The sequence below is a fragment of the Dermochelys coriacea genome, chromosome 8 (genome assembly GCF_009764565.3).
Source record: "Dermochelys coriacea isolate rDerCor1 chromosome 8, rDerCor1.pri.v4, whole genome shotgun sequence".
Classification (NCBI taxonomy): domain Eukaryota; kingdom Metazoa; phylum Chordata; order Testudines; family Dermochelyidae; genus Dermochelys; species Dermochelys coriacea.
Window position 1 is genome coordinate 14,754,764 of NC_050075.1, and position 23,652 is coordinate 14,778,415.

The 23,652-nt window shown below is 42.3% G+C and overlaps 1 protein-coding gene across 9 annotated transcripts in view; it reads right to left on the reverse strand.

The window, feature by feature from the left end:
- ACSL6 (acyl-CoA synthetase long chain family member 6) overlaps positions 1-23,652 on the reverse strand; it is a 125,320-nt gene that overhangs the window by 51,412 nt on the left and 50,256 nt on the right. For all 9 annotated transcript variants that reach the window (XM_043520595.1, XM_043520591.1, XM_038414022.2 and 6 more), the window contains one exon: positions 4,862-5,082. In XM_043520595.1, coding sequence (XP_043376530.1) covers positions 4,862-5,056 — 195 coding nt within the window. In that variant the 5' untranslated portion in view covers positions 5,057-5,082. The remainder of the gene's footprint in view (positions 1-4,861; positions 5,083-23,652) is intronic.

The following is a 23,652-nucleotide window of genomic DNA, read 5'->3' on the forward strand; positions in this document are numbered from 1 at the left end:
GGTTTTTCATGCTAGGGAGAAAATTTCCATTTCATGTCTCTCTTTGCTTTAAACAGAGTTTGATTAAAATTGATATGACATTTTTTAGTTTTATCATTTTTTTCATCCTCTCTTTGGTTGGTTTCAGCCTAGCTTTGCTCTCCTTTAAGAATGCTACATTTTAAAAATGAAGAATTGAAGGTTTTCAGGACATAATTTATTTAAAAAAATAATTCAGTAACATAAATGTTGTGCATTTATAGTCCATCCATCATTCAGAAGGATTTCAGAATGCTTTTTTATGAACTTTACACCAGAATTCACCACTGACATGCAGCTATTTCTATTCAGCAGCTGCTGTATTCTGTCCCAGAATACAGAAACATTAATTCTTGTATAATGATCCAAAACATCTTATCAATTTATAAATGGAGAGGCAATGCGAGTAGGCAAAATATAATTAATTAATCAGTCTAAAATTTGATCTGCTCCCTGGAGTTATCATACCGTACTCTTGTAAAAGTTGCCATGAGATTTTTTAAAAAAATGGTCTGACTCAAATGAACATCTTGGCCTTATTGAATTCAATGATAGTTTTGTGATTAGCTTCAGTACGGCTAGGATTTCGCCCTTTACCTAGAAGAGTTCATTGGCACCAGCACAGTGTCTGCTAATGCAATGGGTTGAGCACTGGTTCTAGGCTGACCAGATAGCAAGTGTGAAAAATTAAGACAGGGTGCGGGTTAACAGGTGACTATATAAGAAAAAGCCCCAAATATCAGGACTGTCCCTATAAAATCGGGACATCTGGTCACTCTAACTGGCTCAGTACTGACTCAGAAAGAAAAATGACAGTTGCTGAATGAGCAACATCCTTACAGAAGACTGCTTTTACTTTGGGAGTTTCCTATCCAGGTACATTAGTCTTAACTTGTGCCATCTGGCTGTAGGTACAGTCATATCTTTAAAACCAACTAGTCCGTATTTTTGGAAACATTGCACCAGCTCTCCACTAATGTATAGATATAATCAATCCACAGGAGCAACTCACAGATCTCTGGTTTGACACAGTGCTCTAAACATCAGCAGTAAAAATTCAACCCCTAGTCAGACTACTGGGACATACATTTGTTTACAGGGCAATACTGTAAGGTGTTTACTTTTTGAATAATTCATAGATTCATATACTTGACGATCAGACGGGACCATTATGATGATCTAGTCTGATTCCCACATAGCACAGACCAAAGAACCTCACCTAATGATATCTGCATCAAGCCCATAGCTCGTGTGTGAGCTATAGGCTATCATTAAGATAAAACAGGATCTCTTTCTAAAAGTCTCCAAGTGATGAAGAATCCACCACACTCCTGAGTACATTGGTTTAGTGGTTAATTACTCTGACTGGTAAAATTTTGTGCTATATTTCCATTCTGAATTATTTTAAGTTCAGCTTCCAGCCATTGGATAGCCTTGAATTCAAGACAAACTCCCACAAGGAGCATTACTATAGCTAGTGAACACACAAAGTACAAAATAGTAACTCTGACAAAATCCATAAAGCCAGACCGAAGTTTTGAGAGGTTCTAGTTACCTATTCTACACTAATAACTATTCTAGCATAAATGAAGCTTGCAGAAGGCAAAACATCTTTTTATTCTTGTACTTGATCTTAGACTTCAAAACAGTATTGATGATAACTATGGGACAGAAAATAGTCTAGTCTTTCTGGAATAGGTATCTTTAAAAAAAATCGTAATAGAACTAAGTAACTGATTTTAGTGCTGATCAAAACAGCCTAATTGTTTTTTGCGGGAAATTTTAATAATTTTGTTTGTTTTTGGGAAATTTCCCTCATAAAATTTCAGTTTTTCAATTAAAAACCAAAAGTCAAATATTTTTTAGTTTACAGTAAAAATGTTCAGTTAGCAAAACCCAACTTTTCTTTATATAAAAACAAAGTCCCCTTCCCCCCTCCATTTTTACTAATTTTTTTCCATGAAAACTTTTCTTTTGGGAAAAAGCTGTTTTTCATTAAAAAAAAAATTTTGACCAATTCAAATAATTGACTATAAAGGCCTTGATCCTGCAAACACTTACAGATGTGCTTAACTTTACTACCATGAGCAGTGCCACAGAAGTCAGTGGGACTACTCATGATAGTAACATTAAATACATGTGTAGCTGGCTGCAGGACCAGGACCATAGTTTGGATTTGTCAAATTTAGTACTGGCATAAGAGCACATAGCTTCTACTGACTCCAAATGGAGGTGCACCTGTTACCCCTAAACTGAATTTGATCCCAAAAGTTCAAAGAAATAGTCCCATTCAAATTCCACCCTCATGCAAGAAAAAGGTACCTGAGTATGCTATGACTGGCCACCTCTGCTTTTGTTTGCTTGGTGGTTTTAACTAGTGTAGTAAAAATTAATAGCCCTAGTAGAATCATTACCTTCCTATGACATCACTCAGAGGAGTTTAAAGTCCCAGAAGAATTTGTGTAATGAATGTTAGATAATGACTACCTTACATGAATTCTAAAGCCAGAAGGGACCACCAAAGCATCTAGTCTGACCTCCTGTGTGAAAACTGCTTTCAATACAACATTGGGACAACTCCCACAAAAAATACATGACACTGCACGATTCTCTTGGAGGTAGTTTATGTTTCCCAAAGACTTTTGAAGAAGGATAGCTATAAATCTATAGATGGCATAGAGAAAAATATTTCTGGAAGCTCATTTTACAACTAATGAAAAAAAGCAAAAAGGACACCTGCTTGTAGCCAAGAATTCATAGCTGGAGAGCCCAAGGGATATTGATAATACTGTAAAAAGTGGAGTTTAATGCAGGTTCATCACAGTAGCTCGGCTTTGCAGCGGGAAAGGTGAAAAAACATAGTGGTGCTGAAATTTGCCATTCAAAGATAGAAGTGATCTCTCCTCTTTAAGTGCGATATTGCACCCTTTTAAAAAGGAAACATTGAATTGCACCAAGGGGCAAATGCTGACCCCAGTCTTGGTGGCCACAGAGGTCAGTAGGTACAGCAGGGTCAGGAGCAAGTTTTGGGGAGCCCAGACAGATAGTGTTCATCCACCAGTGTACTGTGGACTCTAGCTTCCTGGCCTGGAGTTGCCTGCATAGCGGTACATGCAGGGAGAGGTAGTTAGAGAACAATGTGGGAATAGTGGATTTGCTACTATGTGGATCTACTTCATTCCCTCTTTCAGAGAGGCACTGACAAAGATACAGATAGCTTGAGGGTTTGGGCTGCACTGGAATCAGTGGAAGTTTTGCTATTGGCTACAATGAGATCAGGAGCTAGGCCTTAGTATGGTTCATGCTTCTGTTACTCTAGGGAAGTTTACTGGCCTTCCTGATTCACAAATAAATCTCAGGTCCACAGACAGGCCAAGCTCTTGGGAAGATAAGGTGGTTTCCCATTAAATAATTCACTTCAGAGTATGTTCAGCAAAAGTTTTGGACTCTGGATTTATTCTTCTTGTTCTTGTTCTTGTTCTTCCTCTTGCCTTTTGGTCTTTCTAACTTTCTTGTGCTGTTGCCTAAAGATAGCCTTTGAGAGAGAAAAGATGTTGCTGCATCAGTGATTAAGCTTCCACATGATTCAGATTTCTATTAAAGCCCTCAAGGACTCAGGTGATGCAAATCAGCTCAAGACACAGTGTCTTCAATGAGATCGTTCCTCTCATCTGACAATTACTAGTGTGGATAACCCTGGATTAAATCTTACAACATCCAATTTCTCTCTCTTTCAATCAGTGAGTACATATAAAATAAAAATACAAGGTAGCAGATATTTTAGATTGAAAATCTCATGGGAATATTATTAATTTGCCATGTCAGTTTCATAACAACTATAACCTTCTTTTTGCAAAGTACTTTCCAAATACTAATTATTCGCACAACACCTCAGTAAATTAGGCAGGTTTTATTCATTGCATGATACAAGGGTTTAAACTGAAGCAGAGAGCCCAAGGTCATACAGTGAGTTAGAAACATGGCTGGGGAGAGAACCCCAGAGTCCTTGTTCTAATCAGAAGAAAATGCTTCCATGGGAAATGTAAACTTTTGCCTATTTTTTTAAATAAGTAAGGACAGTGAAGTTCTCTTAAAGGGGAACCTGCTAGAAGGACAAACCTGTCATTAACCTTTAGATTCATACTATATGTCTCAATTTTGAATACAAGTTCAACTTGAGATGTTTTTCTTGGACGTTTTTGCACTTTAACATGGGGCAGTTTCTTTAGACCTCAAGGCTCCTTAAAAGTATCAAGATGAATAAATAGCCTCAGGTTTGAATTGAAGCATAATTTTTTGCAGTATCACTGAACATACAGCAGCCACCATTACAGAGTTAGCATTGCACATGGTGGTATGTGAGATTATAATTACCATCTTTGGGAACAGTAAATCTTGGTTTTTAGAGGCTTGTATGTAATTTTTCAGTGCTTCATGGTCAAGCCAGGCTAAAACTGGAGGAATTAAGTAGGGATTAAATTCATGGTTTTCCAGAAGTTTTCCAGGAGTTTAAAAAGGAAGGAACAAAGTGAGTCAAATTAATCTGTGGTGTAACAGACTGCGAACTATTGTCCAGGATGGAACAGTACAGCACCCACAACAAATAGCTAGGGCCTGATTCTCAACAGCCTTGCAGCCATGTACACCCATGCAAAGTGGGTGTAAAACAGTACACTTCTGATTTAGTAGCACTCTACAACCACTCTGCATGGGTTTGAATTACTGTACAAGGGACCCGGCCGTGGAGACTCAGCCCATGGAATCTAGCCAGTCCAGCCAAACCTCTGCATTCATTAGGGTTACTTTTTTATTTGTTGAAGGGTATAAATAATGCTAGCCTTACCGCAACTTCTTTTGACTGCATCAAGAGGTCACATGGTGGCTTCAAAGCCTTTGGCCGGCTAGCAAACCAGTAAGTGATCACAGCTGCAAAGGCACCAATGCCAACTAAGGTGGTAGCTGGCAAGCTGTGGAAAAACTGGCTGAAGTCGTCAAACTCGGGCAGCCGCAGGCTCCTCAAGATTTCCTGCGCTTGCATCTTTTCAAAGATTGAAAGGGCAAATTCTGCAGGATCCAAAGGAAAAGAATGAGTTAATGCGACAGGATTAACAGACATAGTAGACATAGGCCAAAACATTTGTTGTACTTCTCAGGGAACAAAGGCAAGGAAAGGCAGCTCTCTCTTTACCTTTTAGAAACATACTGCTATGTATAACACATATATACATATAGCATATGTATAACACATCTGGACTCAGAATCAGAGCTATCCACAAAAAAGAAAAAAGAATAAAAGGCACAGCTACAAAAGAATGGCACAGAGCAAAAAGCGTAATTAGCATCACAGCAAGAAGAACCGTGTATATTTAGAATGTTCTGTGTCTAAAACATATATCGAAAGCTCCCCTGGCTCTGCTTGAAACCAGACCCTTACATACAAAGGCAGAGAGACTGAGGCATGGAAGGCAGCTGACTGCTAGAAGAGATGCCTTTAACATGCATGGATTTTTTCCATTTCAAATATTCTTAGCACTGGTGATAATCACATAATAACTTAAAGTGGCAGCGTACACTCGGCAAAAGGATGTGTCGCTTCCGTCAGCGAGAGGATCATTGAATATGCCACACTTCACAGTTGTTACAGAGACACAGAGTTTTGAAAATGACTGTAAGAATTTAGCAGCAGCTATTTAAAGCTGCAGCTTTTTCTTTTACTTTGTGAGCCAACATCTTTCAGGAAGCCTGTAATTTTTCTCCCACCTCTAACTCAAGGTACTGACTTCTGTGAGCCCCTGATACTGTGCTGTCGTAGTACCTCTTACGTAAAATAGAAATAAAATTAGCAATCTCTCCATTTCTTCTTTCCCAGCCTGTAGGAGAAAAAACCTGATTAGTTTGTGTGTTGGTTTTCGTATGTATCTGAAGAACAAATTGAAAGGAAGCCAAGTCAAAGAGATGAGTTTTGCATTTAGTTTTGATGTGGTGCATTCTAATCTCTTGTAGGAGAGCGTTCCAGGTCCAGTTCCTGTGAAAGTTCTTGTTCCTGTGCTCTTGAGCTTTCCCCTGATTGGTCAACAGTTTCATTGTTTGGGTGGAAGGCAGCTCCTTCATGGGAGGTCCTGGCTGCAGTGGCAGAGGTGATTTCTCAGGCAGCGAGGGCCAATCTAACAGGGAGCTCTGAAAATCAAGAGACAGACCTTGAACTGGACTCCGCATGCTTTGGGGAACAAATGCAAGGAGCAGAGCACCAAAGTTACGTGTTTATGCATCCCATGCTGCTCAGCCAATGGGCTATTGTGCTTTGTACCACCGGGAGCTTTTTCGGGCTCTTTGGATTCATTTTGATGTGTAATGAAGTGCAATGATCAAGCCTGAAGGTTAGGAATGTGAATGTAAGAACAGTCATACTGGGTCAGAACAAAGGTCCATCAAGCCCAGTATCCTGTCTTCTGACAGAGGCTGATGCCAGATGCTTCTGAGGAAATGAACAGAACAGGGCAATTTATTGATCCATCCCCTGTAGTCCAGTCTCAGCTTCTAGTAGTCAGAGGTTTAGGGAAACCCAGAGCATGAAGTTGCATCCCTGACCATCCTGGCTAATAGCCATTGACAGACCTACCATCCAAGAACTTGTCAAATTCTTTTTTGAACCCAGTTATAGTTTTGGCCTTCACAGCATCCCCTGTGAATGAGTTCCAGAGGTTGACAATGCGTTGTTTGAAGAAGAACTTCCTTTTGTTTGTTTTAAACCTGCTGCCTGTTAATTTCATTGGTGACTCTTGTGTTATGTGAAGGGGTCAATAACATCTCTCTGTTCTCTTTCTCCGCACCATTCAGGATTTTATAGACCTCTGTCAGATCCCCCCCAATCATCTGTTTTCTAAGCTGAATAGTTCCAGTCTTTTTAACTTTTTAACTCTCCTCCTATAGAAGCTGTTCCAGACCTGTAATCGTTTTTTGTTGGCCTTCTCGCTGCTTTTTCCAATTCTAATATATCTTTTCCAAGATGGGGCGACAAGAACTGCACACAGTATTCAAGGTGTGGGCATACCACGGATTTATATAGTGGCACTATCTGTCCCTTTCCTAATTGTTCCTCACATTGTTCACTTTTTCGACTGCCGTTGCACATTGAGCAGATGTTGTCAGAGAACTATCCACGATCTTTCTCAAGTGTGGCTCATCATGGCCTGATCTGAGTCCGATAAGATGGGGTACAATCTTCAGGTCACTGGCAGGCAAAAGTGCACGTTCTATGACCCCTTGACCATTTGGGCACTAATTGGACCTCAGGAGCCTAAGAGGATACCATGGCTGCATGCTGAATGAACAATGTGAAGGCAGAAGCCCTTGATAGTGGGGATGCTATAGAGGAGGCAATTTTTTTCAAAATCCTTCCTTATTCCTACCAGCATCACCTTATATGAGCTCAGGTTTATCCAGCTGCAGATTTCAGCAAGGCTTTGTGAATAGTGGGAAATAGTGCCTGCTAAATAGTTTTTTGAGCTCAGTTAATTTAAAATATTATTACAGGTTGGTGCAAACTTCCCCTGTTACATTTTCCTAGTATTTGTATTTTAATATTTTGCATTAATTTAATCCCTTTGGTCCCAAAAGATTTTATAGACTAATATACCTAGTGAGCACATTGTCCACCATTAAAATGCAGTGGCTGCTGAAGCAAAACACAGCAGCAGCACCCAGTCCTTCAGAACTGGTGTACCTCATCCAGCTGAAACTGCAGGGGGAATTTTGGTAAGTAGAATGAATTCACTCAAGTTGGAGTTTTGGCCAGGACGATGGATCGATCCATGAGAACTTTAATGTCTGCAAGATACTATGATCTAGTGTCCCTGATTTATCAGTGTCCCATGGCCACTCTACACCCACATGCTGTCAAAGCGGCTGCAAAACAGCCGCACAACACCTCTCCCCCTGAAATATCTCACCAGTGTAGGCAACCCTAGTGCAGGAGGAGTTCCAGAGTGGACAGAGCCATGGCCAGGGCATTTCTGTAGCTTGGCTATTCCTTGGCAGCTGCAAAGCCCATGATGCTAAGGCAACGGGGGTGCAACCCTCAACTACTCTCTGACAGAGGAAGTGAAAGGGTAAGATGCCTCCCCTTGGTCCCACATCTCTGCACCAGTAGAAGATGGAATCGAGTTCTGAGAGCTTACATCTCATCTGAAAGACGGCACTTCCAGCAACGCATCTATGGTGCTTAACATCCTTCTGATCTGGCTGCTGACAATTGCCCATTCCATTCCCATATATTTGCATGTGTTACTAAGCCTGTGTCTGTGTTGCCATCTCTAGTGTATGATATTTTACTTAATTAGTCCATTTAAATCTATCTAATTAGTTATTTTTTGAAGATGTAAAAGTGCCACATATGTGCTAAGTCTGAGGTTTACTTGTTTCCTGCTGGGTGGTGGCGTGTAGGGGGGGAGGGTTTAGTGAACTGTTGTGTCATTTGATCTTTATCAGACCTTTCTTTAACTTATTGCTGGATCTTTACAGCCAAGCCCTCCCATTGTGTCCCTGACCATATTATATGGCGACTTCAGGCCCCGATGGATATACCGTTTGCAGATGGCAACAGATCAGCCTGCTCGTATGTACATTTAAAATGGCTAACTACTGCCTGGGGCCTGATCCTGCAGCTCTTACACATGAGCAGTGCCAGTGAAGTCAGTGAATACAGGCTGCAGAAGCAAGGAGGAGGCTGTCAAAGTGCTGATTCTATGCTACTGGAGGATCTGCTATGCAAGAGGGATCCTCAGCAGGCCACAAGGCCACGTTTAAGTCCACTATCTTCTTGAGAGTCACAGAAGAACTGGGTTAAGGAGAAGAACCTTAAGAAAGAGCCGTAGACATGTAAATGGTTAGATCATGATAATGTACCAGTAGATGGCGCTCAAAAATATGCAGCATTTGTGCATTGCAACTGGCTCCTAGGGCTCAGCTCTTAACAGTGGGAGACAAATCAAGTACAGATGCTTCATGCTGCGTAATTGATCACAGTGTTATAGGTTTTAGCGGCACTGGGAATGTGCTGCTGTGTGGACTGGCAAGTACAATTCTAACAAAGAAGATTGGATCGGACTTCCCTCACTTACTCCAGTTAACTGATTTCGATAAAGTTACTCCTCATTTATACCACTGAGAGGATAATCAGGCCAGAAGGGCATCATTTCATCACTGTGCTAGGATCCCTTGCCTCAAAGGGGTTATAGGGCAGGCCTACGTCCTCCTGAGAAACATGCGCGGTACAGGGAAGCCCAATGGCCATGTGCTATGCTCCCACAGCTATCTCTGCTCTACTTCTGCAGCACTCCCAGCTGCAAGGGGCACTCAGGGGAGGAGCAGAAGTGGGCCAATGAAGGCAGAGGGTGTGAGACATATGCCTGGGGAGTTCTCACAACTTGGCAGTTCTGAACCCCAGTAGGCTCCACAAGGGTCAGTGAAGCAGGGGCCTCGACTTAGGGAAGCTCTGAGGACTGCCCTAGCCTGCGCCAAAGGCCGCACCATCTGTGCAGTCCCTGAACAGGAGAGGCCCAAGATACCTCCATTGTATCCTGTGCTGGCACCAGTGCAGGCATCTCCCTGCTGCAGAGTGATTAGGATCCTTTCGCTGCAGAGGAAGAAGAACATCCTCAAGAGCAAATGCTCTCTCATTGGGCCAGTCCTGAACCGGGGTAGCCGACATAACTGTGCAATTCTCTGTTACCAGAAGGGCTGAATATTTTCCCTGGAGTACAGATGGGGAGGGGAGACAAAAAGAACGAGAGGAAAAATCCTTTTAGGTGTAGATCCTCAGCTACTTAAAGGGACACTGTCAAGGTTGTTAGGCATTAACCTACCTTGGCAATTGCCCCATGTTGTAGATCTGGCTTCTACAGACTCTAGCAATGGAGTTTTTTTTTAAACTGATATTATTTCTTCAGCACTAAAAATCAAAAGAAAGAGAGGGGGAAAAGAGACCCTCAACTTATCTGCTTCCTTCTGTAAAGAGATCAGTGCACATATAGGGAGCCAAAAGAGTTGAAAAGTCATGTGACATGTCACAGTAATAGGAAGGGACACCTAGCAGCCCCCAGATCACTCTCTTTCGAATTCAGGAATGGTTTTGTCTTTGGTGATATAAGGAGGAGGGTTGCCCTGGCATATTATCGCCGTCCTCAGTGGATCAGTGCAGTGGGGCTCATTCAGACACAAAACAGAGACAAGTTATTGAATTGGGATCTTTCTGAATACAAATTCTGTTAGAGGTATCAAGTGGTACGCAGCGTAACAGCCTTGGGTATAGAGACTATGAAGGCAGGTTGGGTAGGTAGTGAATGTAGAAGAGCTGCTGCATGGCTGTTACTGCTGTCTTAAGGCTGGAATAGCCCCCAAGGCTGCTGCTCCTACTCCATTCCACTCCTCAGGAATGTATTTTGGGGAACCCCATACTTATTGCTCTGGCCTCAGTCCCTCAAAATCCCTAGCTATAGGGAACCCACAAGGAGCTGTGCCTTATATGATACAGGGGGTGTCCTGCCTCCTATCCTGTGCAATTGAAGCACCCTACCAATTCAGCTCAGGTCAGGAGTCTCAGGACCCTATCTGCCAGCAGCTGGAGGGATAGATCTTCTGTGGGTGTAATTCAATGCATTTCCATTGCCTTCAATGGCATGATATCTACTTTTACCAGCTGAGGATCAGGCACTGTTTGACGAATTTCCTTGCTTTTTTCTTTTATGTACCAAACTGTGATCATCAGTATAAAGGACATATCCCCCATCCCATAATTAATGGCTTGCTTGTCTCCAGAAATCTGGGCCTGATTCCTCTTCATCAGGGTGACAACCACAAGTAACTCCATCAAAGTTAATGGAGCTACACTGTTGTGAGAGCCAGTGGTAGGCTGTAGCAGTGCATGGGATTCTTCCATCCTAAGTACAGGACTCTGCCCTCATCCTTGTGGAACGTCATCGGATTCCTTTTGGCCCAATGCTCTAATGTGTCTAGGTCCCGCTGTATCCTATCCCTACCCTCCAGCGTATCTACCACACCTCCCAGTTTAGTGTCATCTGCAAACTTGCTGAGACTGCAGTCCACGCCATTTTCCAGATCATTAATGAAGATATTGAACAAACCGGCCCCAGGACTGACCCTCGGGACACTCCGCTTGATACCCACTGCCAACTAGACATGTAGCCATTGATCACTACCGGGTGAGCCTGATGATCTAGCCAGCTTTCTATCCACCTAGTTAGTTGGGAGGGAGATGGTTAATGGTGTCCCTTTAAATTGCCAGAGCACAATTTAAGGCTGCACCAGCGGTTGGACTTTGAGAGACAAATCTTTTACAGTAAAGGAAGCTGAGCATCCTTTTGTCTCATGCCCTCTGTCTCCTGTTCAGTCTCGTAGCCGCTGGCTGATTATTGTAAAGGATTCTGTTCCCGTGGGGAGCCCTCAAGTACTTAACAAACAATGTATGCACTGAAATTAATAGAAAACTATATGGTATTTCTTCCTGGGAGTCATTGCACATGATGTATTTAAGGTCAGGCTCATTGTCTCTCAAGTTTTCTGTCACTTCATGCTGAATATGCTCTAGAAAACATATTTAGCTGCTTTTAGTAAGTAATTTTTAATAGTACATGTGCTGAAAGCTACACAAATAATAAATAGCTAGACCCTGTCCCAAAGAAAGAGCTTGCAGCCTTAGCGTACAGTGAGAGAAAACAAACCAAGCAGGATGAGGGTAGGGAAGACAGAATGACAATTAAACAAATTATATTCAGTGAAATAAACAGTCGTGTCAGCCCAAAGCCCAGCCATTGTTTAGTGTTTTATAGGCATCAGAGCAGAGCTGACGTGGAGGAGGACAATGGAGTGAGTGTACAGATTTTTAGGGAGAGCTCCTCCGATGGATAAGGGGTTTGTCAATTTGTCAATAATCCCTGTGTGTATTTAATAAAAATCTTCCTTCATGAAAAATACTAAAACTAAGTTATTTTCAGGTCCCAGATTGGGGCCTTTAGGTTCTACTACAATAATTAAACATTCACTCTGTGTTTCCATTTGGAAATATCTTCCTATCTAGGAATGTATCCCTGGCCTCTGTGTATCCCTGGCACCTTTACAGAGTTCTGATTATTTAACATAGTGTCTAATTACATTACTCTGGCAATTTAGATACATGTTACAAAACCACAGCACGTGCCAGATCAGAGTTAACAAAGTGGCACAATAGGCTGTGGTTACATCCTAAGGTATTGATTGTCCCTTTATCTCAAGCAGAATTTCTTCAACACCGTATTGGCCATGATTTTAAAATCAATGTGTAAATCAGCGGTTTTCACTAACCGACCGCAAACAGTGGGAAACTCATTGCTAAGCAATTCTTAAGGTGGAGAGATAGCCTTGCACATCTAGGTTACTTCAATTTTCTGATGCTTACAGAAGAGCAGTCAGTCTTAATAAGGTTATTTGGCCAAGTTTGCAAATTGGTGCCAGAGTAACTAAGAAGGGAATTTGACTTGCTTTCTGATTAAACTGTCTGTGGTCCCTGTAATTTGGAAACAACCCTCCCAATAAGTTGGTGAGCAATGCTGGAACCACCTATGCAAGCAAGCACTGGACAAGAAAAGGCATTTTAAAGACAAAGAAACTAGAAAAGGCATTAAAGGAGTGGGGAAATGGAGCAAAGCTTTGCAACCCACGTGGTGGGGGAGGTCAAGCTTTCTCAGCTGCAGCCGTTGCTTTTAATGTTTGCCAGGCAGAATGTGCTTGTACCTAACATCAGGAACCATTCCTTGAGGGACATCTAAAGGAGAAATTAGTGATCAAGTTGAACTTCAGCATTGGGATCACCACCAAGAGCAGGGTGTACTGGGGCACTAGACCTTGTTTTGGGTATTTTAGGGTAGATTCCCAACAATAAGGGCAAGTCTTGACTTGGAAGCGAAGGGTGAAGCCTCCCCTAGCACAGGCCAGATGCCTGTATGTTAAGGGATGGGTAGTTCTCCTGGCGTGCTGTAGAATGGAGAGAGCCTGACTGCTTCTTTAGCCATGTCTCAGGAGAGTGGATTATTATTGCACACATGATTGCTTTGTAGCCTAGGAACACAGTTTAAGGCCAGAAGGGACCATCAGATCATCCAGTCTGACCTGCATATCACAGGCATTAAATTTCACAAACATCCCTCTGTTGAGTCCAATGACTTCAGCTGAACAAAAGCCAACTACATCCTTAGGAGATTGAACTGTTGCGCTGGCTCTTTGCTACATGTTAGCACGATGTAATGTGTGTGAAACATCGAGATTTTGTAAGTTGTACTCTCTTGGAAAGTAAAACTCAAAGCTGTGTCTTTTACTTTCCAAGAGAGTATGGTATTTTCATTTAAAATTGGCAGGGGAAAGGTATTTGGCTGGGGTGGAATTTGACCTGTATGGAGCTATTTATTCTTGCATATAGTACATTCCCATTATATAAGAACAATGTTAGGAGGTCCATGAAATTGCAAATACAGTAAGCAGAATGTCATTAGTAGCGTCCGCTGATGAATGATACATTATAAAATCTACAGTAATAGGCAAAGTTTCCCCATGACTCCTAGGGGAAATTATTTTCAATTGGGCTCATTCCATCTGCTACAATAAATACTCCAGGGAAAATCCAAATATTAAAATCAATTTAATGTATTAGGTACATGTACGATTCTTGATTACTGGTGGTTATTCAAGATCCCATGACCCGTAACCCCAGTCTCCTGCTAAATTCCCACTTGGGAAATTACTTTCTGCCAACCTGAAAGTTTCCTCTGTAGTTTCATATAGCTAAAATAAGTGCCTAGGTACTTCAGCAAAAAGGTACTTTACATATATTTAATTCAAAAGTAGGTTTGAGAGGAGGACAGACAGTCCCCCTTCACTTCGTGACTGAAACAGTTGCATCATGCTAATAAGCGCTTTTAAACAGCTTCTGTATTCCTCCTCAGAAAGGGCTATATTTCAGGAGCAAGTTTAGTGACTCCTGTGTTCGTGAAGTTTGTAAAGATTTTCTAATCCTTTGTGATGAAAGGAGTTATAACTATGTTATTATTATTATTAACTCAGGCTAAAACACATTGCAAAGTATCGTGGTGAATTCCATATTGATGGAAATAACACAAACAAATGGGAAATTAGACCTGCACACTGTGAGTTCTAATACATTAATCAACTCAGCGATCCGAACAAATCAATGGCAGGATTGCTGGAATCTTTGCATACACTAACTTGCAGATACAGTAAGTAAAATTTTAGGGAGAGTGTTGCATAATATTTTCCTGGTTATACTTGCATGTTTTCATGGTTTAAAAACTATGATTTGAATGGTTTCAGAGTAGCAGCTGAGATTTTAGGTGTGTAATTTGAAATCACATTTCACTAATGAGGATAAAAACTTCTCAGTTTCTCATATTCAGAATCTATAGTTTCTAGAGTAACTCAGTCAGTGGCCCCTATTTCTGATTACATATGATTTTAGTATTATTGTGCTGCAGATCTTATCTGGCTTGGCTCTTGCAACAGTTAATCTTGATTTTGCATCCAAAAGTGGCTTGGCAATGACCCTATCCTTAACTATGTTTGCGTAAGCAGCCTTGCTTTTGGAACATAGCCCACACTTACAAAGTCAAAATAACTCAGACAGCAGCAGCATCTGGACATGTGGGAAAGGCACTGGTTGCTCTGGGTTGACCACAGCAAGAAGAATTTTGTAATGGCCTCTCTCTCTCTCTGTGTGATCAATCTATCCTCTGTGGAAGATCTTCCACTTTTGCTCATACAACCAGGACAAACAGAACTCGAATCTTTTTTGTGTCCTTGTCCTTGTGAAAGGCAAAGGCACCATGCTCTCTCAACAAGTTACCTTGCTCTCACAACAAGATCAAACTGATGCTGTTCAAATCACTCCTCTGTGATTCCATTTTGTCCCTTGTTCCACTACCAGCAATTGGCGCACTTTCACGGAACAAATTCCTGTTACATAAACTACTGACAATTATTTCCCTCTAGACTGCGCAGCCATGCAGCTGCCTATTAAGCCCCGCGCAGGGGTTCAGGGCTGCGGCGGGGAGCAGAGTCCCTCCCTGCTGGCCACAGCGCAGACCTGCCCCGCACTTGCCACTGCGGAAGGAGAGGAGACCCTTCCTTGGCCCAGCTCAATTCCCCTGGAACTGCCGCCGAGGAGAGGCGCCTCTCCCCCAGCCCCGAGCTGCTACAGTGAGAGAGAGGGCGGGGGGGGGATGGAGTCCTTTCTCCCTGCCGCAGCCCTGGGACAGCCTGCACCCCCAAATCCCTCATCCCTGGCCCCATCCCAGAGCCTGCACCACCCTGCACCCCAACCCTCTGCCCCAGCCCTGAGTCTCCTTCTGCACGCCAAACCCCTCATTCCTGGCACCACACCATATCCTTCACCCCTAGCTGGAGCCCTCACCCCCTGCACCCGATCCTCTGTCCCTGCCCTGAACCCCCTCCCATGCCCCTCATCCTCAGCCCCACCCCAGAGCCCACACCTCTAGCCAGAGCCCTCATCCCCCCCACACCCCAACCCTCTGCCCCAGCCCTGAGCCCCTTCCCACACTCCAAACCCCTCAGCCCTACCCCCACCACATGAATTTTGTTATGTGCACCAATATGAGGATGATGTGTCACACTTACCTCCATACTGGTGCACATAACAAAATTCATTTCACACATGGACATAAAAAATTAGAGGGAATCACTGCCTATAGTAAATGAAAGTTGGTGTGCCTACAGCAATAAATACCTTACTGGCATTCAGAAGTCCTGGTGAACCCTGTCTACCTTGCCTTCACTATTCAGGTATGCAAGACTCTACAATATGAAAACTTTGACATTACAATTTATTTTATATTGAAGTTGAAGCTTCAAAGTTTTCACTTGATTTCTAAATTATTCTTATGCGGGAGAGATGAGGCAGGAGAAAGGAATGGGGAAGGGTAAAAATATGTGCAAGTAAGAAGAAAAGAGAAGGGAAATGGACCAAAGAAAAGAGAAAAGGCTAGTTAACTATCAGGAGGGAATGAATATAGATCAGATGTCCTGAGGTGGCCAGAACTGAGCATAATGCCTCAAGTCTCTGGAGCATGTGCTGGTTTAGGGTGAAGATGCCTTCTGCAGTAGCATACATTTACTCTCCATCTATAGATGGCTCGGTGGCTTGATTTACCTGCCAGGCTCTGGTAATAACTAATACTCACTTTGATTATTCTAAAATTCCAAATGTTCCGTACTTGAACTCAGTACATGAAAAAGCTGTTGAATAGGGCAGGGAGATAATCTCTTATAGTTCTTATAAGGGGCGATAATCCATTCATGTAACTGAAAATATTCACTCTTTTCACTTGTGGTAAGAACACCTTAGCTTAATCCTCTAAACCATTCTATGCAGCTAACTGTATAAAAGATGCCCTATTACCATCTTTAATAGATCAGTTATGGCTAAAAAATTCCAATAAGCATATCTTAAAGCAGCACCACATGAAAGCAAAACTATATCAATGAGCCAACATTATTGTGACAATCACTCAAATATGCTTCACATTTTTTATCTCTAATTCAGTGGTTCCCAAACTTGTTCCGCCACTTGTGCAGGGAAAGCCCGTGGCGGGTCGGGCCGGTTCGTTTACCTGCTGCGTCCGCAGGTTCGGCTGATCATGGCTCCCAGTGGCTGCGGTTGGCTGCTCCAGGCCAATGGGAGCTGCTGGAAGCGGTGCAGGCCTCTTGGCCCGCGCTGCTTCCAGCAGCTCCCATTGGCCTGGAGCAGCCAACCGGAGCAGCCTGCGCCGCTTCCAGCAGCCCCCATTGCCCTGGAGCAGCCAACTGCGGCCACTGGGAGCCGTGATCAGCCGAACTTGCGGACGCGGCAGGTAAGCGAACCGGCCCGGCTCGCCACGGGCTTTCCCTGCACAAGCGGCGGAACAAGTTTGGGAACCACTGCTCTAATTTATCGTTTTTCCCTTCCAGTGTCACAAATACAGTCTATAAAAAGGTAAATCCCAGAGTTTTCTGGACCTGGATTTGCACTCTGAGGAGGACAATAGCTTAGTACTCAACAGTGCCAACAGTTGGTGGGTCATTATAAAGCTTAATTTAAAGTAAGGTACTACAAGTATGCCCATTTGAGGCGGATTTTTTAATAGTTTATACTGTGCTGGAAATATAAAATTATACTGCAACTGGATTGCCTCATGCTACACCACACTGATCTCTAACACCCAGAATCTCCCCTTGGTTGCTGTAGGTAGCTGGCAACCCATACACTCCTCTAGTTTACACTGTGGTTCTGGACCACCAAATATTGCCCCCCCCAACTCAACACCTGGAGGCTACAAAGATAGTGTAAAGCTATTTCCAGTCTTGTATTGAGCATAGCTTGACCAGACCAGAGGATCTGCCTTTTAGTTTAAATACATCATTAATCAAAAATGTAGACTATAACTGCACTATTAGTTTATGTTTAATATCAGGTATGTCACTCAAGTAGACTGACTGATCTTAAACTGGTCTAAACTGTAACTCCAGTGAAGTCAATGAGGTTTTCTACATTTTTCAAATATATTTATTTCAATTACAATACAGCATAAAAGGGGACAGTGCTCACTTTTATATTTAATTTTGATTACAAATATTTGCACTGTAAAAAACAAATGAAATAGTATTTTTCAGTTCACCTAATACAAGTACTGTAGTGCAATCTCTTTATCATGAAAGTAGAACTTACAAATGTAGAATTTTGTAAAAAACAAACCCTGCATTCAAAAATAAAACAATGTAGAAGTCTAATCAGTCCTACTTCCTGTTCAGCCAATTGCTCAAACCCATCTGTTTACATTTGCAGGAGATAAAGTTGCTTGCTTCTTGTTTACAATGTCACCTGAAAGTGAGAACAGGTGTTCACATGGCACTGTTGTAGCTGGCATTGCAAGATATTTACATGCCAGATGCTCTAAAGATTCATATGTCCTTTCATGCTTCAATCACCAATCCAGGAGACGTGCGCCCATGCTGATGACAGGTTCTTCTCAATAACAATCCAAACCACTGTGGACCAATGCATGTTCACTTTCATCATCTGAGTCAGATGTCAAAAGCAGAAGAAAAGGAGTACTTGTGGCACCTTAGAGACTAACAAATTTATTTGAGCATAAGCTTTCGTGAGCTACAGCTCAGTTCATCGGATGCATTCAGTGGAATATACAGTGGGGATATATATGTACATAGAGAACATGAAACAATGGGTGTTACCATACACACTGTAACAAGAGTGATCAGGTAAGGTGAGCTATTACCAGCAGGAGAGCAGGGGGGAAAAGCCTTTTGTAGTGATAATCAAGGTGGGCCATTTCCAGCAGTTGACAAGAACGTCTTTGGAACAGCGAGGTGTGTGTGGGGGGAATAAACATGGGGAAATAGTTTTACTTTGTGTAATGACCCATCCACTCCCAGTTTTTATTCAAACCTAAGTTAATTGTATACAGTTTGCAAATTAATTCCAATTCAGCAGTCTCTTGTTGGAGACTGTTTTTGAAGTTTTTTTGTTGAAGAATTGCCACTTTTAGGTCTGTAATCGAGTGACCAAAGAGATTGAAGTGTTCTCCAACTGGTTTTTGAATGTTATAATTCTTGATGTCTGATTTGTGTCCATTTATTCTTTTATGTAGAGACTATACAGTTTGGCCAATGTACATGGACACTAAACTATCTAAACTACTACATGCCACAAGGGGCCACAACAGTGGTTCCCTTAACCCACACAGCAATATTGTTAATCTATCCAAGTGTACTCTTAGCCCAGCAGAAGAATCTGTCCTATCTCGGGGCCTCTCCTTCTGCCCCTCCACCCCCATGAACATGATACAGTTCTGTGGAGACCTAGAATCCTATTTTCGACGTCTCAGACTCAAGGAATATTTCCAACACACCTCTGAACAACATACTAACCCACAGAGACCTTCCTACCAAGACTACAAAAAGAAGGATTCTGGGTGGACTCCTCCTGAAGGTCGAAACAACAGACTGGACTTCTACATAGAGTGCTTCTGCCGACATGCACGGGCTGAAATTGTGGAAAAGCAGCATCACTTGCCCCATAACCTCAGCCGTGCAGAACACAATGCCATCCACAGCCTCAGAAAAAACTCTGACATCATAATCAAAAAGGCTGACAAAGGAGGTGCTGTCGTCATCATGAATAGGTCGGAGTATGAACAAGAGGCTACTAGGTAACTCTCCAACACCACTTTCTACAAGCCATTACCCTCTGATCCCACTGAGTGTTACCAAAAGAAACTACAGCATTTGCTCAAGAAACTCCCTGAAAAAGCAGAACAACAAATCCACGCAGACACATCTCTAGAACCCCGAACAGGGGTATTCTATCTGCTACCCAAGATCCATAAACCTGGAAATCCTGGACGCCCCATCATCTCAGGCATTGGTACCCTGACAGCAGGATTGTCTGGCTATGTAGACTCCCTCCTCAGGCCCTACGCCACCAGCACTCCCAGCTTTCTTCGAGACACCACTGACTTCCTGAGGATATTACAATCCATCTATGATCTTCCTGAAAACACCATCCTAGCCACTATGGATGTAGAAGCCCTCTACACCAACCATTCCACACAAAGATGGGCTACAAGCCGTCAGGAACAGTATCCCCAATAATGTCACGGCAAACCTGGTGGCTGAACTTTGTGACTTCGTCCTCACCCATAACTATTTCACATTTAGGGACAACGTATACCTTCAAATCAGCGACACTGCGATGGGTACCTGCATGGCCCCAAAGAATGCCAACATTTTTATGGCTGACTTAGAACCATGCTTCCTCAGCTTTTGTCCCCTAATGCCCCTTTCATAAATATAAAGGGAAGGGTAAACACCTTTAAAATCACTCCTGGCCAGAGGAAAAACCCTTTCACCTGTAAAGGGTTAAGAAGCTAGGATAACCTCGCTGGCACCTGACCAAAATGACCAATGAGGAGACAAGATACTTTCAAAAGCTGGGGAGAGGGAGAAACAAAGCCTTTCTCTCTCTGTCTGTGTGACACTTTTGCCGGGGACAAAACAGAAATGGAGTCTTAGAACTTAGTAAGTAATCTAGCTAGATATGCATTAGATTCTGTTTCTTTAAATGGCTGAGAAAATAAGCCGTGCTGAATGGAATGGATATTCCTGTTTTTGTGTCTTTTTGTAACTTAAGGTTTTGCCTAGAGGGATTCTCTATGTTTTGAATCTAATTACCCTGTAAGGTATTTACCATCCTGATTTTACAGAGGTGATTCTTTTTACTTTTTCTTCTATTAAATTCTTCTTTTAAGAAACTGAATGCTTTTTCATTGTTCTTAAGATCCAAGGGTTTGGGTCTGTGGTCACTTATGCAAATTGGTGAGGACTTTTATCAACCCTTCCCCAGAAAAGGTGGGGGTAAGATTTGGGAGGATTGGGGGGGGGGAAAGACGTTTCCAAATGAACTCTTTCCCAGTAACCGGTGTTAGATGTTTGGTGGTGGCAGCAAAAGTCCAAGGGCAAAAAGGTAAAATAATTTGTACCTTGGGAAAGTTTTAACCTAAGCTGGTAAAAGTAAGCTTAGGAGGTTTTTCATGCAGGTCCCCACATCCGTACCCTAGGGTTCAGAGTGGGGAAGGAACCTTGACGGCCCCTACTCTACTTACGCTACATTGATGACATCTTCATCATCTGGACCCATGGAAAAGAAGCCCTTGAGGAATTCCACCATGATTTCAACAATTTCCATCCCACCATAAACCTCAGCCTGGACCAGTCCACAGAAGAGATCCACTTCCTGGACACTACGGTGCTAATAAGCGATGATGACATGAACACCACCCTATACCGGAAACCTACTGACTGCTATGCCTACCTTCATGCCTCCAGCTTTCATCCAGACCACATCACACAATCCATTGTCTACAGCTAAGCTCTACAATACAACCGCATTTGCTCCAATCCCTAAGGCAGAGACAAACACCTACGAGATCTCTATCAAGCATTCTTACAACTACAATACCCACCTGCTGAAGTGAAAAAACAGATTGACAGAGCCAGAAGAGTACCCAGAAGTCACCTACTACAGGACAGGCCCAACAAAAAAAAGAACAGAACGCCACTAGCCATCACCTTCAGCCCCCAACTAAAACCTCTCCAACGCATCATTAAGGATCTACAACCTATCCTGAAGGACGACCCATCACTCTCACAGATCTTGGGAGACAGGCCAGTCCTTGCTTACAGATAGCCCCCCAACCTGAAGCAAATACTCACCAGCAACCACACAACAAAAACACTAACCCAGGAACCTATCCTTGCAACAAAGCCCGTTGCCAACTGTGTCCACATATCTATTCTGGGACACCGTCATAGGGCCTAATCACATCAGCCACACTATCAGAGGCTTGTTCACCTGCACATCTACCAATGTGATATATGCCATCATGTGCCAGCAATGCCCCTCTGCCATATACATTGGCCAAACTGGACCAGTCTCTACGTAAAAGAATAAATGGACACAAATCAGACATCAAGAATTATAACATTCAAAAACCAGTTGGAGAACACTTCAATCTCTTTGGTCACTCGATTACAGACCTAAAAGTGGCAATTCTTCAACAAAAAAACTTCAAAACCAGATTCCAATGAGAGACTGCTGAATTGGAATTAATTTGCAAACTGGATACAATTAACTTAGGCTTGAATAAAGACTGGGAGTGGATGTGCCATTACATAAAGTAAAACTATTTCCCCATGTTCATTTCATCCCCCCTGCCCCCCCCCCCCCCCACACACTGTTCCTCACACGTTCTTGTCAACTGATGGAAATCGCCCACCTTGATTATCACTACAAAAGATTTTTCCCCCCTGCTCTCCTGCTGGTAATAGCTCACCTTACCTGATAACTCTTGTTACAGTGTGTATGGTAACACCCATTGTTTCATGTTCTCTGTGTATATAAATGTCCCCACTGTATTTTCCACTGCATGCATCCGATGAAGTGAGCTGTAGCTCACGAAAGCTTATGCTCTAATAAATTTGTTAGTCTCTAAGTTGCCACAAGTCCTCCTTTTCTTTTTGCAAATACAGAGTAACACGGCTGCTACTCTAAAAGCAGAAGGTTGATTTTCTTTTTTGGTGGTTCGGGTTCTGTAGTTTCTGCATTGGAGTATTGCTCTTTTAAGACTCCTGAAAGTATGCTCCATGCCATTACAGATTTTAGAAGGCACTTCAGAGTCTTTAACCTTGACTAGTGCTGTAGCTATCTTTAGAAATCTCACATTGGTACCTTCTTTGCGTTTTGTCAAATCTGCAGTGAAATTGTTCTTAAATCAAACATGTGCTGGGTCATTATCTGAGACTGCCATAACATAAAGTATATGGCAGAATGCAGGTAAAACAGCAGGAGACGCACAATTCTCCCCCAAAAAGTTCCGTCACAAATTTAATTAACACATCATTTTTTAACGAGCCTCATCAGCATGGAAACATGTCCTCTGGAAAGGTGGCCAAAGCATGAAGGGACATATGAATGTTTAGCATATCTGGCATGTAAATACCTTGCAATGCCTGTTCTCACTTTCAGGTGACATTGTAAATAAGAAGCGGGCAGCATTATCTCCTGTAAATGTAAACAAACTTGTTTGTCTTAGTGAAGAAGTAGGACTGAGTTGACTTATAGGCTCTAAAGTTTTACATTGTTTTGTTTTTGAGTGCAGTTATGTAACAAACAAACAAACAAACTCTATATTTGTAAGTTGTACTTTCACAATAAAGAGATTGCACTACAGTACCTGTATGAGGGGAACTGAAAAATACTATCACTAAAACCTGTCATTAATTTTTTTAATTGCAATTAATTTTTTTGAATTAATCGCGTGTGTTAACTGCGATTAAACAAATAATTTGGATAGAATGACTCTTAGGCTACACTCTTTAAAAATTGCCAATACTTGCCCAGATTCTGTAGCACTACTGTCTCCTCAACCATAAGGCGGCAAACTTTCCTTGCTGTACAGTATTTGCTGCAGAAGCAACATTCCCATTTCTCCATAAAGGGTATTCTTGATAACAGTACTGTTTTTTCATTCATAGTTGAATTGACAGAGATGAGGAAGCAAAGCTTATTGGATGCAAAACATCTCAGTCTAAAGGGGTGAGATGCAGAGGTACGTCATTCAATGAAAAATTATTCTACAGTGTAAGCTTTTTGAGCCTTTAAAGCTGCATCTTAACACCCCTTTGCTAAATATTGATTGCCCCAACCTCATAAGCGCACAAAATATTATTTGGGCTTGTGGTTACATTGTTGCAACTCTACTGACCTCAGCAAAATCGCACCAGCGTACCAATGAGCAGAATTTGTGGTGATAATTTCAGCTCGCCCTCCCTGCCCTGCCCATGGGAGGAAAGTCTTCCTGCATGTATATTTCTTTACACTTAAATTAGTGCAATTAGTCTAATTAATACCTATTGCAATGCTGGAAGATCTTTTTCCTCCAGGACAAATATTTAAAATCAAATATATTGTATATCATTGAAAGAAAAGGAGTACTTGTGGCA